Source organism: Budorcas taxicolor, chromosome 2 (genome assembly GCF_023091745.1).
Source record: "Budorcas taxicolor isolate Tak-1 chromosome 2, Takin1.1, whole genome shotgun sequence".
NCBI classification, from domain to species: Eukaryota; Metazoa; Chordata; class Mammalia; order Artiodactyla; family Bovidae; genus Budorcas; species Budorcas taxicolor.
Window position 1 is genome coordinate 129,959,054 of NC_068911.1, and position 24,305 is coordinate 129,983,358.

Below are 24,305 nucleotides of genomic sequence, written 5' to 3' on the forward strand. Positions count from 1 at the left end.
CAGGGGCAACAACAGCTAAAAGGGAAGAAAGGAATCCTTGCACAATAAGAAGTATGAACTTTGTCAAACTTGAAGATTTTAAGACAGAAAATCCTACAAGAAATGTCTGCTCATTATAGCTCATCACAGTGGTTTTAAATACTCATGGAAGATTTGTGTTTTTTTCTTACACATGACATCACTGTAAGTAAATTTTCTCATGCTCTACCTTCTAAATATTTCCCCAATCAAGCTTTCTTCACCACTTCCACCACTACCTTCCTAATCCAAGCATCATCATCTCTTGCCTGAACTACTCTAATAGTTTCCTAAACAGGCTCTCTGCTTCTACTGTTGAACACTGTGATAAAGCATATATATGTATATAAGTAATATACATATATTGTGATAAATATGTGACATATACTATACATATATAGTGATAAAGTATATATACATTAAAAACAATCTTTTAAGTTGCTGGTCTCTTAATTTCAAATGAATTCCCATTTCCCACAATTATACTCTCTAGGTTTTGGGTTTAGCAAACAAAACATTTGTTTGCCACTCCATTTTTTAAACATATTCACAAACTATGTAACTCATTGTGCAAAGCATACAATTTAATGATATTTTGTATAGTCACAGAGGTATACAATCGTTTTCTGCAATCTAACTTCAGACATTTTTTAATCACTCCCAAAAGAAAACCCTTTACTCATTAGCAGTTACTCATTATTCTCTTCCTCCTAATTCCTAGAAAGCATTAATATATATGTATGTGTGTGTGTATTAAATTGAATCACTTTGCTGTATACCTGTAACTAACACTGTAAATCAACTATTCTTCAATTTTTTAAAAGATCTAAGATAAAAAAATCAGTAAAAGTTACTTTAACTAGATTAAAAAAAAAAAAGTTAAGCGGAAGAAGCCAGTCACAGAATAATATACACTGAGTGATTACAGTGAAAAGTTTAAAACAGCCCAAAATTGGGACCTCCTTGGCAGTCCAGTAGTTAAAACTTGGTGCATCCACTGCAGGGGACACAGGTTCAATCTCTGGTTGGGAAACTAAGATTCTGCATGCTGAGTGGCAAGGCCAAAAGTAATAATAATAATAAAATTAAAAATATCAGTTCCTCTTTAAAAAAAAATTTTCTTAATAGCCCCAAATAAGTAGAATGAATTAGAGATGCACACTAAGATGCTAAAACTATTAAGAAAGTAAAGAAAATGACTACCTTAAACTTAGGATTGTGGCTTCATTTAGAAGGAAGGGAGGGAGTTTTAATCAGGAAAAGGCACATAGGGGCTTCCAGGGTGCCGACGACCTTCTACTCCTTGACTTGGGTATGGCCCCTGGGTACTCACTTTATAATCATTTTTAACCAAATAGCGACAGTCTACATATTTTTCTGTTCATGTGTTATACTTCAAATACAATGATTAAATTTTAAAAATCAGAGTTTATAATTTCCTACCCAAACTCTCCAATAGTTATCCATCACATTTAAATCAAAATTCTAAGTCTCTTCCACAGCTTTTATGATACAGCCTGTGGCTACTTTTCCATCCTCATCACTTTTCACTTTCTCTAGTCTCAGTAGCCTTGAATGCACCAAACATGTTCCTGCTTCCACGTCTTTCTTGCAACAGTACCATACCTTAGCCTCTTCCCATACTCAAGCCTCTGCTCAAAATGTCATCTCCTCATAGTGGCCACTTCATCTAGTCACCTCTTGACCCTGTTTATCCTTTATCCCTTACTCGTTTATTTTTCTAACTTTTAACATTACTGGCATACTAATATCTAGAATATCTAGAATACTGCCTAATATCTAGAACACTGGCTCATGGTAGGTACCCCATAAATATTTGCTAGCTAAATAGATAAACATGTAAGTAATTATACTTTGTTGCTGTTCAGTCGCTAAGTTGTGTCCAACTCTTTGCGACCTCAAGAACTACAGCACACCAGGCTTCCCTGTCCTTCACTATCTCCTGGAGTTATACTAAATGTTGAAATAATTCTATTCTCATTATATGAAAGAACACATCATTTTTTTAAAAATAATAATAAAAAATGGATTTTAGCTGAAATTACTTCTACATTGCTTGACTATTACACTAGGAATAACTGCTCTATTTCAATTTGGAATATGTACACAAATTTTCCCCAACCCCACCTTTCTGTGTTTGCCTCTGTTTTTCTAGATCTAATTTAAATAGCTCCAAAAGAAAGAAATCAGTCTCCTCTCTTGTTCAGCATAACTTAAAGCAACGATTTACTTCTCTAGTCAATGCTTTAGGTTCTCTTTTGTGTACCCTCAATTTCTAACATAAACCTCTTACCTCTGCTGATTCCCAAATCCCCATATCACCAATTTATCATCATCTTATCTTCTCCTACTTATTCTCTGCAAAGTGGCTTTCAACTTTTTTTTTAAACTTGTCACATACTTCTCTCAGATAAAATGTCATATATTTGCGACTCCCAGTATGCATGGTGAAGTAGTTAATGCAGAGTATGTATCTAAATTAACTCTTTAACTGAATTTCACAGCTTTCAAAATTTATTTTTGAGACTTACCTTGCTTATAACTTCCAGCATTACCAGGAAGAAAGAGAACAGGAATACCCGTTAAAGGGAGAACTTTGTGTTCTTCAGCATAGGACCCTTCTCCATAAAGATATAATTCATAAGCAGGATAGCGTTTCGCCAGTTTCTTTGGAAGTTCAATTTTCTATAGGAAAAAGAAAGCAATTTTACTTTAATCTGTTTTAGTAATACAATTCAGTCTCACTATACCCAATTCTGAATTATACAAATTTGAAACAGAACAATATAAAAACGTTACTGATGATAAAAACTACATTTAATGAACAACAAAGTTCTACTTTTAGTTTACACATATGAAGCGTCCGTCTTGAATTAAGTGAGTTTTAAACCATGTAGTCTTCAAGAAAACATAAAATGACACTACTTAAAATTCTAATAAATAGAAATTACTCAAAATAGCTACTGACAAGAGAAAAATACTGGTTTATGTCAGCATGTGCCATGTTAACATAATTGAAAATGCATTAAATTTAGTATCACTTATCAGTTATACTTAGAAATGATAAAAGCTTTCCATTATTAAATGAATTCTTTTTTGCTATTTTAAACTGTTTTGTAATGTCTCTCTCCTTTTACTCAGGACCTAATATGTACTCCAAGCTGCTGTATCATTCAAAGGAAAGTGGAAAGTAACTTTGTTTTATAATGCAGCTTTCCTACCTCTCAACTTAATACGTACTTAATAAATTAATCTGAATTGTACAGGCATGACTTGGTCAAGACATGGACAGTCTTCTCACCACAAACATTCCAATGAATTAGCATCTGTTTCAGTTTTCATGGACCTGGTGCACGGTTTGTCGGCAAGCCTAAAACTACTCTGCAATTCATATTATTATTTACCAAATGAGCCAGTAATTGACATTTCTTTCAACAAAATATAAACAAAGTCTTAATGTCATCCCCAAAAGGTAGGCATCTATAAAATTAGTAGTAAAGCATAAAATCTTCTTCTGCTCCTTTTTTTTTCCTTTTTCTCTTTTACCCCTAAGGGATAGAGACCATTAAGGGCTTCCCTGGTGGCTCAGACAGTAAAGAATCTGCCTGCAATGCAGGAGACCCGGCTTAGATCCCTGGGTTGGGAATATCCCCTGGAGAAGAGAATGGCAACCCACTTCAGTATTCTTGTCTGGAGAACTCCATGGACAGAGGAGCCTGGTGGGCTACAGTCCATGAGGTCACAAAGAATTGGACACGACTGAGTAGCTAACACTGAGACTAACTGAGAGACCATTAAAAATGAAACCAGTTATACTGAACAGTAGATTTTATTTAAAGAGACATCAAGAGATTTAATGATCTAGCAGTTATAGATCCTCTGGAGAAGGAAATGGTAACCCACTCCAGTACTCTTGCCTGGAAAATCCCATGTACCCAGGAGCCTGGTAGGCTACAGTCCACGGGGTCGCAAAGAGTCAGACACGACTGAGCGACTAAACTAAACTAGTAATGTACACATGCTTGGTGAAAATTTCAACTACTGAGTGAATCTTGAAAATTGTAAATGGGTAATGACTACTGAAAAAAATCACTGTTCTAAAAAGAATAATTCTGATCATTTATGCAAATTCCTGAATATTTGAGGATGGTACCATAAACAATCTGTGCCAGTAACACCATGAAAACAACTTCAGAGACTGTGAGCCTGTTGTTTAAGTTACTAGCAACTTTATCTCCTCAAATATTCAAAATACAGAGATATCAACTATTTGCTTTAAGATGTGTGTATGTACCTCAACTCGAATTAGTCCCAATATTAATTACACACAGTAAATAATCAAAAATAAAAAGGATGCAATGTTTTGTTCTTTAGGTGTAAATTATGCAAGAAAAAAAAAAGGAAAACAAGGGAACAGTTATCTTAACTCCTTATAATTTAGCACACTATTTGAGATAGTAGCGCACACACACAGTAGGTTCTTTTTAGGACGGTGACTAAACAAAAGTTTTGAACGAGTTGAAAACTAACTAAAAAGGATAAACAATCAAATATCTCCAAAAAAGTATTTAATTCCCTGGAGACAGAAAAATAAACAAAAGAATATTATTTGATAAATTTCACAATCTACTGTTATAAAAGCAATTTTATAGTGAGACAATGTACATTTAAAAATATGACTGCATATAATATGGAGTAGAAAAAAGCATAAAGATGGAAAAAAAGACAGAACAAAAACATAAAGTGGGAATCGTAGGCAATGGCAAAACTGTGTTTCAACAAAATTCAAGTTGGGAGTAAGTGGCAGGAAAGGACAGGAAGGGTATTGCCTAGATTGAGGACAGAAAAGATATAGGTACACAAAAAGGATGATGATTAAAAAACAGAAGGTGGTCAAGGAGTTTAAAAAAAGAAAACATTTATAGCAACAGGACTCCAATATATTTTAAAATGTTTATTGTAAATGAGAACCCTCCCCCACCAAAGGCTAACAATCCATAGTCCATACTGCTGTCAAGAAATAACCTTGTTAAAACATACAGCTTATGAGTTTCTTCACTACACACACAGATGATAAACACTTGAGAGGTCCTTTAAAACCTGGTTCTAATTATTCTTACTTACTTCCTTATAATTTATATATGCCATATTTTAAATGTTTTAATATGTTCCAAAACTCAGGGTATATACTGAAAAAGCTCTACTATCCTTGGGTTCATTAGTTATCCAATTACCTACTCAGAAGGCAACCAATGTTAGCAGTTTGTGCTTCCAGAAGTAGTTTACATGTACAATATACACAAATATAAGCAAATGTGTCTTAGGTTATTTTCTTCTTTTCATAAAAATGATAACATACTATAAATACTACTTATGGAATGTATCCTGGTGCCTTCCTACCTTCACAAAGGTTCTTTATTCCTGCAATTTTCTTGTTTCTACACTGTGTGAACTACATACATATCCTACATTGCCCGGTACACAACCTCTTCTCTAAACTGTTGATGCCCAAGATGAACATGACTGTTCTTTCCTGTGAAGAGCCTTGCACACACTCTTACAGTGAAATTATAATGTTCAATACATTATATTGTGCCTATTCATTTCATTCCTGTCTCCCTCATTATACTTTAAAGACAAATTTAAAGGCACAAGTCTGATTTATCTCTAATTCCTCCTCACCCAAATCTCGTATCTAAAATTTACTTAGAGAAGTCATTAAACGATTTACTAAATAAACATCACACTTAATAACAAGTGATTTGCATTTCCCAATATCAGCATTTCCTTTCAGAGAGCAGGTCACATATCTATAGCCAAATAAATTATTGTATGAAAAAACACACACAGATGTTTTCATCTCAAATTCTACAATCTGGCTAAAATGTAAGACAAAAAGCTTTCAAGGATAATGTATATTTTGCCTGGTAGGTTTGTGAGATGTTCAACTAACTCTGAATAAGTGAATCTAGGAAAACCAAAGGTAGAGGATTAAGAGATATTAAAAAAAATTTAAATTCAAAACAATTTTTAGAGTTTCAAATTCCTGTCCCACATTTTATTTTTAAAATGGAAAATAAAACTGAGCATGTTTCAACCAGCCTTTTAAATGCCTCTAAAATTCTGCTAAAGAATATGTAAACAAGAAGTAAAAAAAGAAGAAAAGCATCAAGAAAGAGGGAAAAAAAAAAACCCCAATAACTAGGATATTCCATATGCTGGATACCAACGTGTGAACAATTAGTGCTTACTATAAAATATAACTAAAAGCAATATAAAAATATGTTTAGAACACTTTAAACAAATAATTGGTTTTTAATAGAAAGCCCCCAGTTATCCAGAAATCTCACTTATTATACTCAAAATGACTCATTTCTTAGGCAGCTTCTGCAACCTAGTGTGCACAGTAAAATGAAGAGTCAAACACAAATACTGTAATGAGTAAACACTTTTTATACCATAAAGATAAATTTACTGAAAATGTGTATCAAAACTCCTGCCACTCTAATATTACAGTACTAACATATTATGAACAGAAGTACAAAACCTCAAAAATAAATAAAACCTCAAAACAGCAAAAATAAATAAGACTATTCAATAACAACAAAAAACCCCAAACAGCTCTTTTGCATTAGCTACACTAATTTTCTGTGTCTTTCCAGTCAATATTATGCTGCTTTGTTCCCAACAGTAAGTGATTTCTACTACTTGAAATTTTAAGATAGCTTCAATAATTGTGGATAATCCAAAAATAAATGGGAATTAGTACTGTACTGTTTCCATTTTAACCAAATTCTTCAATGTAGTACAAAACTAAAACGACCTACTTCAATCTACTGGGAGTTTTCTAATTAAACCAAAGAAAAATAAAAGATTATAAAGGCTCTGTTTTCAGTTTTTTAAAGAATCTAAACTAAAAGCCCACATATTTAACTATATGCAGCTTCTGATAAACATAAACCAGCATATTCATTTAGAAATTAAAAGACCATTGTAATATGCTAAAATCTGTTCCCTCAACAGCATCTGATATCAAAAGCTTCCATTTCCATATAAGCACTGATCCAAGGTAAAGATCTCAAAACAAATCAAATCTCAATTCCAAGCAAGGTAAAGATATCAAAACAAATGAAATCTAAATTTGAATTTTGCCCACGGGAAAATGGGTAAGAAATGAGAAAAGAATGTCTTCAGCAATTTAAACCTTAAGTAGTTTTAAGATCTAAATAATAGCAGGATAATCAAATAATATTCCTCCATAATGACCTATACATGGAAACAACCAGGATCTGCATCCCTCACCTCAAAGAATAAATTTTCTATGGTTTTAAATGCATTTTATCAGTATGTTGTAGTACACACACTTTTTATGGTAGGGAGTTATCATTACAATATATATTCCATAATTAGGGGAGATGCATTGAGAAAGGAAAGAAATCATTCCGGTGAAATTTCTTTGGATGCCTGTGTAATTTGTCACTCTTTTTACAGCTGGTCATGAATGAAATTCTAGTCTACTATGCTGAACCGATAAAGCAACTGTGATTGAAAATATCGAAAACAGAAAGAAAGATGGGGGCGGAGAGATAGAAGGGCCGGGTCTTTTTAAAATTGCAAACACAGTGAGAAAACAAAAACACCACCAGGAAACAGATTTTACATTCAACTGGTAAGAGACGACACGCCCCTATACAGGATGCAAGCACAGGCACCGACCCAGGACCTGCAAGACTAGGGGGCTTCGCAAAACCTTCCCCGGAGAGAACTGAGTTAGTTCCTCGTTTATTTACTCATCAGGTTAGCCTTTCACATAGAGGTAAATCCCTGAAGTCTCTAAAGCAGACCTGGGAACTATCTAGGCAATATATACTCTGTAGAAGCTTGGACTACTGGGCGGTAGGGGAAGCATTTCGGCGTGTGGGAAGCAGAGGGCTCGGAGCACCTGTTAAGGCAGGAAGGCTGGGAGGAGGCATTTGGGGAAAGGGACTGGAGCTGAATATCCGGGGGTGAGGGGCGTCGGGCCCGGCCCTTCTCTGCTTGGGAGTCGGGACCGCGAACCGGGCTGAGGAACTGGGAGCAACCTCGAGGCGGGTGGGGAGGATGCTCCGGGAACCATCTATCAAGGACCCCACCGAGAAGAGAGGACACAAAGGGCAGGAGAAGGGGACCGCGGGGGGCTGCGAAGTATCCTGGGGCCAAGAAAGCAGAGACGCAGTAGGGGTAAGGGGAAGGGAGAGGCGCGGGGGGCCGAGGCAGCGGAAACGCACCGAAGGGTAAGGCTGGAGGGGCCCGAGCCTCGGAGCGGCCAGCGAAGGGAGGGCAGAACCTCACCTGATACTCCGGGTACTCAAACATGTAGCTCATACTGCACTTATTTTCCTCAAAGCCGAAGAAGACGTCCCATAGCCCCAGGGTGGCCATGAAGACCATGAAGGCATAAAACGCCAGGTTCCAAAGACTGACAGAGTGGAGTAACATGATGCCTCCCCCACTACAGCCGTGGGGCCGTCAGCCCTGACTAAGGGAACAGAAGAACGTCCCGCTGCCCGCGCGGGAGCGAAACCCGAGCAGCGCGCGCCTGCGCGGACGCGCGGCCTGCCCGCGCGCCCACCGCGCGTTGCGCCTGCGCGCAGCCTCTCCGAAAGCTTCCAGCCCAGCGTCTCCCTGGGAGAGCCGAGGCGGCGTTGGCCCGCGGGAGCGCGAATCTGACGACTGAGAAAAGAAAGCGCGGAGTGGGCTGGGCTGGAGGGTGAGAGGGGGGAGGAGAGGGCGCGAAGAAAAGGAAAAGGAGGAAAGCGGAGGGGAGGGCAATGAGAGGCCGGCTAGAGAGAAAGAAGAGCGGTAAAGTGGGGACGAGAGAGGCATGGGAGAGCGCGGGAGTCCTGGAGCCGAGGAGAGGGAAGGATTGAGAGTGGGCGTCTGGTGGGCTAACCTGGAGAGAGAGAGGCGATTAACGATGGTGAGCCGACCAAGCATGGGGAGGGGAGACATCAGAGCCCGGGGACCATCAGCTGTCACGTCGCGAACATCTCTGTCCCTGTGCAGCTTAAAAACCCTAACCGTTCAATTTTGAAACGCCTCAGGCCTCCGCAATTTCGGTTCTCCCAGCGGTGGTGGAGTACATCCACAGCTCTCTGGACCGGTTAGCTTAAACCGGAATCACACGGCGTTTTCTCCCCATCCTTGACCGCCGATGTCGGCCCAGTAGGCAACAGTGCTTAAAAAGCACGGGCTCATAAAAAGCCACCAGCAGGTCGACGAGATTCTAGTCTTGGTATAAGATAAAAGACTGAATCAAAAAGCATCGTTGGTCTTTAAATAATGTTAACAAATTTTTCCATTAACACTGATGCAACCGATAGGTATCTGTGTGATCAATTTGTCGCTAACTTGCCTTACTCCTCAGAACCTGGACCTCTTCGGAAATTGGTTCCACATTAACATATGGAAACAAATTCCCTCAAGCTTCCACTCAGATTCCCTCAAGTGACTTAATTCATTTAAATGAATTTCAGTTTGGTTTTGCACAAACGGGGTAAAAAAGTAGCTCAGAAACCATTCATAATCACGTATAGTAGCTCAGAAACCATTCATAATCACGTATAGCAGCTTCAAAACGCTGAAATTGTTAGTAGTTAGAAAGACAGAGGAGCACCCTCTAAAGCTGACCCAAGAGCAGATAGGGGTGTGTGTGGGGGGGGGGCGGGGGGAGGCTAACTACAAAATTATTCTTATCATTATTTTTGGTACTGACTGAATTTCATTCCGTTTGGGCTGATTTTCTGTGCAGATGAAGTGTGACTATGATACATAAAATAATTTTAAAACTAAAAGGAAGCTTATAGTTTATCTCATATGATACCGTGATATTCATATGTTCAGAGCACCTGGTGTCTGGGGTGGAATTAGGATATAAGGAGTCATTTGGGAAATAATTTAAATTATACATTAAAAACGGAGTGCTCAATAGCCTGGGATCTAGAGAACATCATAGGCAGGATATCTGCTCCTTGTTTTCCCTAGCATATCATGATCAGCACAAATAAACCAGGGGTGAAGCTGCACTCACATCTGTTTATCCCAGTGCCTCAAACTTAATGTACATATGAGTTACTTGTAGATTATAGAGCAGATTCTGGGCTTCCTTTATGGCTCAGTGGTAAAGAATCTGCCTACCAATGTAGGAGATGCAGATTCTAGCCCTGGTCCAGGAAGATCTGACCTGCTGTGGAGCAACTAAGCCACAATTATCATTGAACCTGTGCTCTACAGCCTGGGAACCACAACTACTGAGCCCACACACCCTGATGTCTGTGTGCCCTAGAGCCCATGCTCCGCAACAAGACAAGCCACCACAATGAGAAGCCTGCACACACCATAACCAGAGAAAAGCCCCCACAGCAACCAAGAACCAACACAGCCAAAAATAAATAAATGAATAATTTAAAAGCAGATTCTGATTCAGTTCTGGAGTGAAACAGATTCTGCATTTCTAACAATCTCCTGGGAGATGCCAGTGATGCTGGTCAGTAGACTACACTTTGAGTAGCCAGGATTTATCCTTCCGGAGAGCTTGGCTCTGCAGAGAAAACAGTGAACCTGAAGATGACAGAGCTTACTGTTCTGATGGCTTACATGAGTGGTGGCAACCTGCTATCTTGATTATCTTCTAAGAAAAGAGAGGCAAAAAGACTCAAGTAATCGTTCTAGCACTATACCTTTTAACTTTCTTTCTTCCTATTACAAAATTATCCCCATCCTGGCTTAAGTTCATTTCATGTCTAACCTAACCCAGACTATCACTTAACCACCCTCTGCCAGTGCTGTCAACTTCCTGAACTCTTGTCTTTCAATCTTATTCTGTTTATAATCCAACCCTAAATTGATATAATCTCTGAGCTCTGACACCAGTGTATCTGAGCACTGCTGGAGAAAATGACACAATCAGTGGAATTACTGTTCAGAAGTATTTTTATATGTTTCTGGTCAACTCCCTCTCCTAGTCCTCAAACCACCTCTTTTTAGGCTGCCTACACCATCTTTCTGTTTCAGCAGATTATCAGTACATAATTTTATCTTTGTATTTACAGAGATGATTTTTATTTTCACGTATACATTCTTTCAACTCTTTGTTTCCAAGTTCATTATCTCCATCCAGTCCTAATTCAGTTAATAAGTCTGAAGTAATTGGAACAATGCCTGGCAAATAGTAAGCATTATTATCATTATTATGGTGTCATTAGAAGACATCAAAAGCAAATCCCTCTAGTTGTGTTTTAGTTCCCATTGCCTCCTTTCTCTTTTGGAAATTAGTTCTATCAAGTTAGTCTCTGTCAGTCTCTTCAACTCTTCTCTCTCCCTTGAAGCATATAAATATGCTCAGATCATACTAATGTTATTCTTCCAGTTTTATTGAGATATAATTGACATTTTTAAGCTGTAGAGCATAATTATTTAACTTACATCATGAAATGATTTCCTAAGAAGTTTAGTGAACACTGATAATCTCATATAGAGACAAAATTAAAGAAATAGAAAAAAATTTTCCTTGTTAGGAAAACTCTTAGGATTTACTCTCTTAAGAGCTTTTATAGATAACATACAGCAGTGTTAATTATATCTATCATGTTGTACATTATATCCCTAGTACTTATTTATAACTGGAAGTTCTTTACCTTTGACCACCTTTGTCCAATTCCCCCTCCCTCTACCCTAGGCTCTGGTAACCACAAATCTGGTCTCTTTTTCTGTGAGTTTATTTGTTTCTGAAGTATAATTGACCTACAATACTGTTAGTTCCTGATGTACAACATAGTGATTCAATATTTCTATGCATTTCAAATTGATCACTACGATAAGTCTAATTACCAATCCATCACCATATAAAGACATTATGGTATTATTGACTATATTCCCCACACTGTACATTTAATACCTGTGACTCATTCATTTTGTGACTGGAAGTTTGTACCTCATAATCTCACTCACCTATTTCTCTCATCCTTGTCCCCCACCTGCCTTCTGGCAACCACTTGTTTGTTCTCTGTATTTGTGGTTCTGTGTTTTGTTGTGTTTGTTCATTTGTTCTGTTTTTTTAGATTCCATATAAGTGAAATCATACAGTAGTTTTCTTTCTCTGTCTGATTTATTTCACATAAGCTAATACCTTCTGGGTCCATCTATCTTGTTGCAAATGGCAAGATTTCATTTTTTATGGTTGAATACTGTTCCATCATATATACACATACACGTGTGTGTGCACGTGTGTGTGTGTGTGTGTGTGTATCACAACTTCTTTATCCACTCATCTATTGATGGGAAGTTGGGTTATGTCCATATTTTGGCTATTAAGAATAATGCTGCAATGATCACAGAGGTACATATATCTTTCTGAATTAGCATGTTTATTTTCTTCAGATAAGTACCCAGAAGTAGAATTGCCAGGTCACGCATGCATGCTAAATCATTTCAGTCATGTCCAACTCTTTGCCACCTTATGAACCATAGCCCACCAGGCTCCTCTGTCCATGGGGATTCTCCAGGCAAGCATACTGGAGTGGGTTGCCATTTCCTTCTCCAGGGGATCTTCCCAACCCAGGGATCAAACCTACGAGTTATGTCTCCTGCATTGGCAGGCAGGTTCTTTACCACTAGTGCCATCTGGGCCAGGTCATAGGGTAGTTCAATTTAAAATTTTTTGAGGAACCCACTGTTTTCCATAGTGGTTACACCAATTTAAATTTCTACTAACACCTCCACCTCACTAACATTTGTTTTTTTTTTTTTTTCATAATAGCCTTTCTAAGAGGTGAGAGGTGACTTCTCATTGTGGTTTTGACTTGCCTTAGCTCTTATTAAAATAAAAAGACAAATCTTCCCTGCAACTATTGCCTATAACTCTTATCTTTTCATCTCAGTTAGGATTTTTTAAAGGTATGACTTTTTAAATTTGTGTGTGCTTGCTAAGTTGCTTCAGTCTGTCTGACTCTTTGTGACCCTATGGACTGTAGCCCACCAGGCTTCTCTGTCCATGGGATTCTCCAGGCAAGAATACTGGAATGGGTTGCACTTAATGCAAATTTCATAAAGGAAATGACCATATTATAATCATTTGACAATCAACTGAAATATTTACTAAATTCATTAATATGTCAGTTTTTTTAGGAACCAGAGATCAAATCGCCAACATCCATTGGATCATAGAAAAAGCAAGAGAGTTCCAGAAAAACATCTACTTATGCTTTATTAACTATGCCAAAGCCTTTGACTGTGTGGATCACAACAAACTGTGGAAAATTCTTAAAGAGATGGGGCTACCACACCACCTTACCTGCCTCTTGAGAAATCTGTATGCAGATCAAGAAATAACAGTTAGACCTGGACATGGAAAAATGAACTGGTTCCAAATAGGCACAGGAGTACATCAAGGCTGTGTATTGTTACGCTGCTTATTTAACTTCCCTAGAGAAGGAAATGGCAACCCACTCCAGGATCCTTGCCTGGAAAATTCCATGGATGGAGGAGCCTGGCAGGCTATATAGTTCATGGACTTGCAAAGAGTTAGACACGACTGAATGACTTCACTTTCCTTTCACTTTCATGCAAAATGCTGGGCTGGATGAAGCACAAGCTGGAATCACAATTGCTGCAAGAAATATCAATAACCTCAGATACACAAATGACACCACCATTATGGCAGAAAGCAAAGAAGAACTAAAGAGCCTCTTGATGAAAGTGAAAGAGGAGAGTGAAAAAGTTGGCTTAAAGCATAACATTCAGAAAATGAAGATCACGGCATCTGGTCTCATCACTTCATGGCAAATAGATGGGGAAAAGATAGAAACAGTGACAGACTTTATTTTCTTGGGCTCCAAAATCACTACAGATGGTGATTGCAGACATGAAATTAAAAGATGCTTGCTCCTTGAAAGAAAACCTATGACCAACCTAGATAGCATATTAAAAAGCAGAGACATTACTTTGCCGACAAAGGTACGTCTAGTCAAAGCTATGGTTTTTCCTGCAGTCGTGTATGGATGTGATAGTTGGACCATAAAGAAAGCTGAGTGCCGAAGAATTGATGCTTTTGAACTGTGGTGTTTGGAGAAGACTCTTGAGAGTCCCTTGGACTGCAAGGAGATCCAACCAGTCAATCCTAAAGGAAATCCGTCCTGAATATTCACTGGAAGGACTGATGCTGAAGCTGAAGTTCCAATACTTTGGCCACGTAATGCAAAGAACTGACTCATTTGAAAAGACCCTGATGCTGGGAAAGACTGAAGGCAGGAAGAGAAGTGGACAACAGAGGATGAGATAGTTGGATGGCATCACTGACTTGATGGACATGAGCTTGAGCAAGCTCTGGGAGTTGGTGATGGACAGGGAAGCCTTGCAAGCTGCAGTTCATGGAGTCGCAAAGAGTCGGACAAGACTGAGCAAATGAACTAAACTTTCTTAGGAAACCTTTTAGGCTTGCTTAAGCTCCCCTTAGTTTTTGTCTATTTTATTTACTGGAGGCAAAAACTATCCTGTCAATGCATGGTAACCACCCTCATATTACCTGATTTGGAATATAGGAAAAAGAATGGTGCTGTTTGGTGTGGGAATCTATTTGGTTTCTAACATAACTCAATAAATTATATTGATACCAAAGTACTACACTCATGTGACAGGTTTTTAAATAAGCTTTATTTCCCTTGTTTCTTTATACACACACACACACACACACACACACACACATATATATATATATGTACTAGATTGGCTTTTAGAAACTAAAATTTATTCTACTCAATTTGTTTAAAGCTTTTTCTCAAACTTGTTAGTATTTACCTCCTAGTACCTTATATGCACAGCTTCCCTAGTGGCTCAGCAATAAAGAATCCACCTGCAAAGCAGGAGACATGGGTTTGATCCCTGGGCAGGGAAGTCCCCCTGGAGGAGGAAATGGCAACCCACTGCAATATTCTTGCCTGGAAAATCCCACAGACAGAGGAGCCTGGTGAACTGCAGTCCATGTGGTCGCAAAGAGTCAGACATAATTGTGCAGCTGAGCACCTTTTATGTAACAGGCATTCAATAACATTTGTTTTTAATTTACTTGAAAATAAATCAGATTCTACAAATTACAGTCGTAAAGCCTCACCTTTTTCTCTGATGTTTCAAAGCTTGAAAAGAAAACATAATGCCAGCAACTCTGTGGCTGCTAGCTCTGTTTCCAAGGAAACAGAGAATAAATCATCAAAAACAAAATAAGGATTTCCAACCTGATTACCCTTGTCTCACCAGTTCAGTCTCCATTGCTGCAAAATGAAAGGCAACATAACCTCAGCCCTGCAATCCAGATTTTTAATTCTGTTTGTGCTGTCTCTCACTATCAAAACCAGGAGAAAAATTTAATCTCTTGGGTTATATGTTGGTTTTCTCCTAGAGAGTTAAACTCATTCACAAGGATGAAGAATATCTTTTGAATATAAAATACCATGTACATTTGCTGAATAAGTTAATATGTTTTAACATCAAAACTGTCAAATGTTTAAATTATTGAATCTCAGATTTAACATTTCTTGGGAATAATATAAGTAATGAGACTTTCTAAGAAAAGGATAAAGAGTTCTAGGATGAAATGTTTTATTTAAAGAAATAAGAAAGAGGAGAGGATGAAAAAATGATAGGAATCAAGGGGGAAATAATTGCATTTTCATTTCACAGAGCAAAATACCATTATAACATTGTTCTTTTTTCTGCAGATTTGTATCTATTGTGATAAAAATCATGATCTGGAACAATATAGATAGCTATAGATAACAAAACTTTGATTTATCATTGTCATATTACCTAGTGGTGCTATGTGTTTTATAAAGGCAGTGTTCCTTTCAAATCAACACATTTTACATCTTAAATTTACAAAATGTTATGTGTTAGTTAAATCACAATAAAGCTGGGGGAGTAAAAAGCAGTATTCCTCTATTTTAAAAATGTAGTTAAAACCAGATTCTCTTTGGGGTAAAGTGCACAATAGAAATTTGCTTTAATGGAAGTACAGTTCAGGAGGGTCTAGGTGGCATATTAATATTTTTTAGATAATGAATACTGAAATTCAGATAATAGCACTAATAGGAAAGAATGATTCATATCACCATTATTTGGGGACTTCCTTACATCAGTTTTCCACTGATATATCTACTTCCCCCAAAGGATTCCAGCTTTTTAAAGGCCTGGCCTACACGAGGGTGTTGGTCACTTTTAATACTTAAACTCAGTATCGAGTAATTGGAGGTATTCTTCCATGTTTTTGAATATATATATTCAGTTTTGAATATATATTTATTTAATAATACCCTATACTTTACATGAAGGTTTTAGCTACATCTGGCCTTTTACTATGAAAGGCAAAATTTGTGGTATTCAAACACATTTTAATTATAAACACTAATAGTCAAAGTAGACTACTTTTTGTGAAACAACTCTCAATATTTATAAAAATTTTTGAAAAAGACTTGGAGAATAAAATATTAATCTAGAAATTTAGCTAACATAAAAACCTTACTGTTAAGAGAGAATATATAGTACCAACATGTGAAACACACACGCACTTATCTTGAGAACAGTAAGGCATATAGGAAAAAATGGTGAGTTCTGGCTAAAGGACATGTTCATATATTTAAGCAAAGTATGGAATGTGATAAGACCTATAGAAATATTAGCAAGAGCTCTGGAAATGTACCCTCATTTGTATACTGAGGAAGTTGCACTAAATCAGAAGTCACCAAACTTTCTATAAAGAGCCAGATAATATTTTCAGCCTTGTGGGCCATAAAGTCTCTGTTACAATTACTCAACTCCTGTTGTAACATGAATGGACATGCAGATAATAGGTAAATAAATACGATTGTGTTCTAATAAAACTTTATTTACAAAAATAGGCAGGGGATCAAATTTGGCCTCTTGGCCACAGTTTGCTGATCCCTGGGCTAGAAGATTCTCCCAATATTCCAGATTCAATATTCTATACCTGTGAATATTAACGTTAGCCAATGCCACTTTTCTGATTTTCCAAACTCATTAGACATTGGTCAAGAGTGCAACTAATGATAAAAGAGCAGAAAACTTAGCTTTTAAGTGTTTTTCAAACTTTAGCTAAATGTACGTCAATTTAACCAGAGTTGTATTTAATATCACTGTGCATATGCATGAAATATTGTGACATTGCTTGATATAGTATTATGACTAATTTTATTAATAGATCTATTTAAATTAACTACCTAATATATTTTATGAAGCATATTCATATATATATATGGATATAACAAATCTCTCTAAGAAACTTTAAGGCAAAATAATCACCACTAATTTTTTTTTTTGTATTTGCACCATTAATTTTTATGAATCTTAAGTTTCCTTTTAGGGGGCTAGGGGCCAAAGCAATAGTCACTCATATGTTAGGTCAGACAGCTAAGCCTACACAAAGTTCTACAGTTGCCTTTCTTACCATATGAGTGTTTCATCTACAAAATTCTTAATGTATGCCTCCCCTGATCCTGGTGATAGACCACAGAGAAAAAATCACATGTAAATATTTGTAAATATTTTTTTATGCTAAAAGCAGGGTAAGCAGAAGGTTTCTATGGAACTTGAGGGACAAACTCCTGTTTAAGATAATCTCAGTAAAAATGAGATAATGGTGGAAGCAAACTGACATTTCTAGGAAGAATTGCCATGGGTGGATTTCCCTGTTGGTCCAGTGGTTAAAAATCCACCTGCCAATGCAGGGGACTCTGGGAAGAGTCCACATGCCATGGAGCAACTAAGCCCATGCGCTGCATGCGTGTGCCTAGAGCCCATGCATAAAGCCCATGCTCCATAAGAAGAAAGGCCCCAGCGATGAGAAGTCCTGCACACCACAATGAAGAGTAGCCCCGGCTCACTGCAACTAGAGAAAGCCTGCACGTAGCAACAAAGACCCAGCATGGGCAAAAATAAATAAATAAAAATGTTAAAACAAAATGGTTATGGGTATCTCGTTTTCCTTGATTAGTTAGCCTTTTAACGCTAAATTACTTATGACCTGATAAGAAGCAGAGGGAGTTTCCAAGGAGTCCAAACTTCAAAATGAACTTTTATCAGCTAAGAGTTTAATGTAAGGAGGCCTGGTTCAGTTTTTATCTTTGACCCACAATTTTTAATGATTTGGGAAATTAATTATCTTGAGCCTCAGTTTCCTCATCTGAAAAACAGGAAGAATAATTCTACTCTGAGGATTGCTGGGAAGATTACAAATATCTGTGTAAAGTGTGATATGATAAAATAACTGTGATATGTATTAGAAACAAAAAATGTAACTAGTATTACTATGAGCTTCATAGCACTTGGCTACTTAGAAAAGCTAGTAGTAGACCCAGTAAACTCAAAAAGACTTGCCTGGTACCAGAATGAAAAATAAAAAAGAAAGACTAGCGGTTCACAAGTAACAGAACACAAGGACCACCATCTTTTTAACCTGTCAAAGAGGCTAACAAGATATATGGCACCAAATTGACATTCAGAAATACCAACTAAATTAAAAAAGGTGGGAAGTCCTTTAAAGGGGAGATGAATACACTTTACTAACAGGCAGCAGAAAGATGCATGATCTTTTAGTATTTTTAGGAGCTGGATAGTTTCCCCAAGGGAAGCACATTTCAGTGAAAGCACAGAGCTTCTGTGGACAGTTGATTTCAGATCCCTGTCACACCTATGGTCCAGGGCAGCATCCAGCATGTGTCTGTTTCTCTGTTTAGTGGCTCTTCTTAAAGCTGTGTGACACTTTTCCCCTCTGTATTGCGAGGCTTATTGCAAACACATGGCTGCTATTATGCTTCTTAAGCCCTTTCTGCTGGGCAGTTGCCAGGTGCTAAAACCCTGCTTCAAAGACCCCAAGAAATAAAACATATGCGAAGATCCCAGGCTCACTTGCTCAATGTTGTGGAGGCCGGTGCCAAGATAAGCACAATAAAGGTCCCTGACTCTGCTGTTCTGAAAACCCTCAATTCAGTGAGTCACATTATAAAGCTCTAGGAACTCCCCTCCAAGAGGTTCTGCATGACTAATACCCATTTGGTTCTTTGGGCAGAGACAGAGCCAGCAGACAGAGTCTGTCTGGGAGGGGTTAGCCTGATTTTCAACTTGTTATATCTTTTCCTGTGTCTTGTGGGTGGGTCACATGCCGTGAGTTTTAAGCAGACAGGTATGTACTGGCGCCCGTGTCTTCTCAGTCTAGCCTAACAATTCCTACTCCAGTGCTCCTGACTTACCCTGATGGCTATGTTTGGAAGATAATGCGTCCTCCTTTCTCCTAACTGGTGCCAAGATGGGTCCCTCCAAGCAGTCTGTTAAAAGAATCCAAAACAGTAAGGGTAAGACTGAGGTCAGAAACTGAGGAGGTGACAAGTTGCCAAAGTGTAAAGAAGCCGTTGTTGTTGCTATTGAGTCACTAACTCATGTTCGACTCTGCAACCCGATGGACTGCAGCACGCCAGACCTCACTGTCCCTATCTCCCAGAGTTTGCTCAAACTCACGTCCATTGAGTCAGTGATGCCATACAACCATCTCACCCTCTGTCATCCCCTTCCCCTTCTGCCCTCAATCTTTAAAGCAGAGTGAAAATCAGAACAAAGTCAATGTTTCAAGACAACAACCAGAGGCTCCAAGTCTAAATAGAAGAAAAGGCGAGAACCAGAGTCTAAGGAGCAAAATGAAGATGATTGCTGGGGGGTGCCGGCAGAGAGACAAGAGCAAGAGAACTCAAAATCTATCATAGTTAAATTGACTATAGAGCATTCTTCTATGGTCAGATGCCAACATGCCTTGGAGGCCCCAGATATGCTTCTATGGACCTCCCTGTTTCATCTCATCCATATCTACCTCTCCATGCTAAATATAAGCATCTTGGCTTAATGGTACTAACATTGTGTGAAACTGGGTAATGGTCCTCATCAGATATTTGTACACCCATGTTCATAGAAGCATTATGTGTTCATGACAAAATGTAGAGGTGACCCAAGAGTCCATATATAAATGAATAGATAAACAAAATATGGTGTGTGTGTACACAATATATGTATTTATACAACGGAATATTATTCAGCTTTAAAGAGTAAGGGAATTCTGACACCTGCTATAACATAAATGAATCTTGAAAACATTATGCAAAATGAAATAACCCAGTCACAAAAAAGATAAACCATATGATTCCACCTATATGAGGTTCCAAGAGTAGTCAAATTCATAGAAATAGAAAGTAGAACGTGGTTATCAGGGACTGGGACAGGCAAGAGTGGGGAGTTATTGTTTAACGAGTACAGAATTTCAGTTTTGCAAGATGAAAGAAGTCTGGAGATGAAAGGTGGTGATGGTTGTATAACAATGTAAATGCATGTGAGATTACTGAATTGTACACTGCAAAATGGTTAAGATAGTAAACCTTATGTTTTATATATTTTACCACAATTTTTTCAAGGGGTGATTGCCTTGGAGGATTATCACTTTTCATAGCAGTGGTGACTGGTGTGAATCATACACGAATTCTGTCCTCAATGCGTTTTCAGTTTAGTGAGAAATCCAATGATTCTTGTTCTTAGGAAAGAGAAAAAATCAAAAGATATTTTTAGGAATCTTTAGACTAACTCACAAATACAAGTTATCTTCTTTTTCGTACCACCAAGAAGCGAATATTTTGCTGCCAAGATGTTAAGTTTCCTGAGGAGTAATTAATAGCCCATCCTACTATGAGAGAAAGTAGGGGAGGAAAAGGAGGCAGATTAGGATAAAGTGTTATGTGGAATGCAATGTGCTCAATAAAAATCAGAAAAAAAAAAAGAGAAAAGGGTGGGGAATGAAGATAACAGAAGTGAAAAGTAGAAAGAAACATAAATCTGAAGAAAAAGAAAAAAATGTAGCAGTGCTGTGCTTAGTCGCTCAGTCGTGTCCGACTGTTTGCAACCACACGGACTGTAGCCCACCAGGTTCCTTTGTCCATGGGATTCTCCAGGCCAGACTACTGGAGTGGGTTGCCATGCCCTCCTCCAGGGGATCTTCCCATCCCAGGGATCAAACCCAGGTTTCTGACATTGCAGGTGGATTCTTTACCAACTGAGCCACCAGAGAAGCCCTCTACTAAACTAGCAGTGAGCATGATAACAAGGGCCTTGGAACTTTAAGGCACAATAATCTGTCAGCAGAAGAGCTCAACAGGAAAGACACTGTGGAACAAATGGGAGAACAAGAGAAGACTCTGCACCTGGACATCACCAGATGGTTAACACTGAAATCAGATTGATTATATTATTTGCAGCCAAAGATGGAGAAGCTCTATACAGTCAGCAAAAACAAGACCTAGAGCTGACTGTGGCTCAGATCATGAACTCCTTATTGCCAAATTCAGACTTAAGTTGAAGAAAGTAGGGAGAGAGAAACTGAGTATGGACCTCAGCTCCGCTCAACCTGTGAGTTGTTGTAACCCTCTGTAGGAGAAGGGAAGCCTAAACATCTATAGGCTTTCTCTAGAAGAGTGCTCCTACAACTTTTGTAAGCATCAGAATCCTCTTGAAGGCTTATTAAAACAGAGATCGCTATGCCCACACCCAGAGATTCTTCTTTAGTAGATCTTGGTTGGGAACTGAAAATTTGCATTTCTAACAAGTTTCCAGGTGATGCAGGATGCTATTCATTTGGGGACCACACTATAAGAACCACAACTCTAGAATTAAAGAGGTATAGAATATTGCATTAGTTTTTGTTTTTTTTTATTGCTTAAGAAGGAAGGCCCAAAGCAATAACTGTAGTAAGGGACTGTACTAAAAACATTTAAATCCAGGTAAACCTAGTCCATTCAATATCACAGTAATCCAAGTCTATGCCCCGACCAGTAATGCTGAAGAAACTGAAGTTGAACAGTTCTCTGAAGAACTCCAAGACCTTCTAGAACTAACACCCAAAAAAGATGTCCTATTCATTATAGGGGACTGGAATGCAAACTTAGGAAGTCAAGAAACACCTGGAGTAACAGGCAAATTTGGCCTTGGAGTACAGAATGAAGCATGCCAAAGGCTAATAGAGTTTTGCCAAAGAACACACTGGTCATAGCAAATACTCTGTTCCAACAACACAAGAGAAGACTCTACACATGGACATAATCAGATGGTCAACACCGAAATGAGATTGTTTACATTCTTTGCAACCAAGAGGGAGAAGCTCTGTACAGTCAGTAAAAACAAGACTGGGAGCTGACTGTGGCTCAGATCATGAACTCCTTATTGCCAAATTCAGACTTAACCTGAAGAAAGTAGGGAAAACCCCTAGGCCATTCAGGTATGACCTAAATCAAATCCCTTATGATTATACAGTGGAAGTGACAAATAGATTCAAGGGACTAGATCTGAGACAGAGTGCCTGATGAACTATGGACAGAGGTTCCTGACATTGTATAGGAGACAGGGATCAAGACCATCCCCATGAAAAAGAAGTGCAAAAAAGCAAAATGGCTCTCTGAGAAGGCCTTACAAATAGCTGTGAAAATAGGAGAAATGAAAAGCAAAGGAGAAAAGAAAGATATACCCACTTGAATGCAGGGTTCCAAAGAATAGCAAGGAGAAATAAGAAAGCCTTCCTCAGTGATCAGTGCAAAGAAATAGAGACAACAAAAGAATGGGAAACACTAGAGATCTCTTCAAGAAAATGAGAGATACCAAGGGAACATTTCATGCAAAGATGGGCTCAATAAAGGACAGGAGTAGTATGGACCTAACAGAAACAGAAGATATTAAAAAGAGGTGGCAAGAATACATGGAAGAACTGTACAAAAAAGATCTTCACGACCCAGATAATCACAATGGTGTGATCACTCACCTAGAGCCAGACATCCTGGAATGTGAAGTCAAGTGGGCCTTAGAAATCATCACTATGAACAAAGCTAGTGGAGGTGATGGAATTGCAGTTGAGCTATTTCAAATCCTGAAAGATGATGCTGTGAAAGTGTTGCATTCAATATGCCAGCAAATTGGGAAAACTCAGCAGTGGCCACAGGACTGGAAAAGGTCAGTTTTCATTCCAATCCCACCAAAGAATGTTCAAACTACCGTACAATTGCACTCATCTCACACGCTAGTAAAGTAATGCTCAAAATTCTCCAAGCCAGGCTACAACAATATGTGAACTGTGAACTTCCAGATGTTCAAGCTTGTTTTAGAGAAGGCAGAGGAACCAGAGATCAAATTGCCAACATCTGCTGGATCATGGAAAAAGCAAGAGAGTTCCAGAAAAACATCTATTTCTGCTTTACTGACTATGCCAAAGCCTTTGACTGTGTGGATCACAATAAAATGTAGAAAATTCAAGAGATGGAAATACCAGACCACCTGACCTGCCTCTTGATAAATCTGTATGCAGTTCAGGAAGCAACAGTTAGAACTGGACATGGAACAAAAGACTGGTTCCAAATAGGAAAAGGAGTATGTCAAGGTTGTATATTGTCACCCTGCTTATTTAACTTGAATGCAGAGTATATCATGAGAAATGCTGGGCTGATTGAAGCACAACCTGGAATCAAGATTGCCAGGAGAAATATCAATAACCTCAGATATGCAGATGACACCACCCTTATGGCAGAAAGTAAAGAGGAACTCAAAAGCCTCTTGATGAAAGTAAAAGAGGAGAGTGAAAAAGTTGGCTTAAGGCTCAACATTCAGAAAACGAAGATCATGGCACCTGGTCCCGTCACTTCATGGGAAATAGATGGGGAAACAGTGGAAACAGTGGCAGACTTTATTTTTTTGGCCTCCAAAATCACTGCAGATGGTGACTGCAGCTATGAAATTAAAAGATACTCATTGGAAGGAAAGTTATGGCCAACCTAGATAGCATATTGAAAAGCAGAGACATTACTTTGCCAACAAAGGTCTGTCTAGTCAAGGCTATGGTTTTTCCAGTAGTCATGTATGGATGTGAAAGTTGGACTATAAAGAAAGCTGAGTGCCGAAGAATTGATGCTTTTGAACTGTGGTGTTGGAGAAGACTCTTGAGAGTCCCTTGGACTGCAAGGAGATCCAACCAGTCCATCCTAAAGGAGATCAGTCCTGAGTGTTCATTGGAAGGACTGATGTTGAAGCTGAAACTCCAATACTGTGGCCCCCTGATGCAAAGAACAGACTCATTTGAAAAGCCCCTGTTGTTGGGAAAGATTGAATGCAGGATAAGGGGCAACAGAGAATGAGATGGTTGCATGGCATCA

The 24,305-nt window shown here is 38.3% G+C and overlaps 1 protein-coding gene across 1 annotated transcript in view; it reads right to left on the minus strand.

Moving 5' to 3' along the window:
- The window catches only part of PGAP1 (post-GPI attachment to proteins inositol deacylase 1), a 70,805-nt gene extending 62,288 nt beyond the window's left edge, over positions 1–8,517 (minus strand). The window contains exons 1-2 of the mRNA XM_052635581.1: positions 8,371–8,517; positions 2,571–2,724 (exon numbers count right to left, since the gene is read on the minus strand). Coding sequence (XP_052491541.1) covers positions 2,571–2,724; positions 8,371–8,517 — 301 coding nt within the window. The remainder of the gene's footprint in view (positions 1–2,570; positions 2,725–8,370) is intronic.
- Between the last annotated feature and the right edge of the window lie 15,788 nt (positions 8,518–24,305).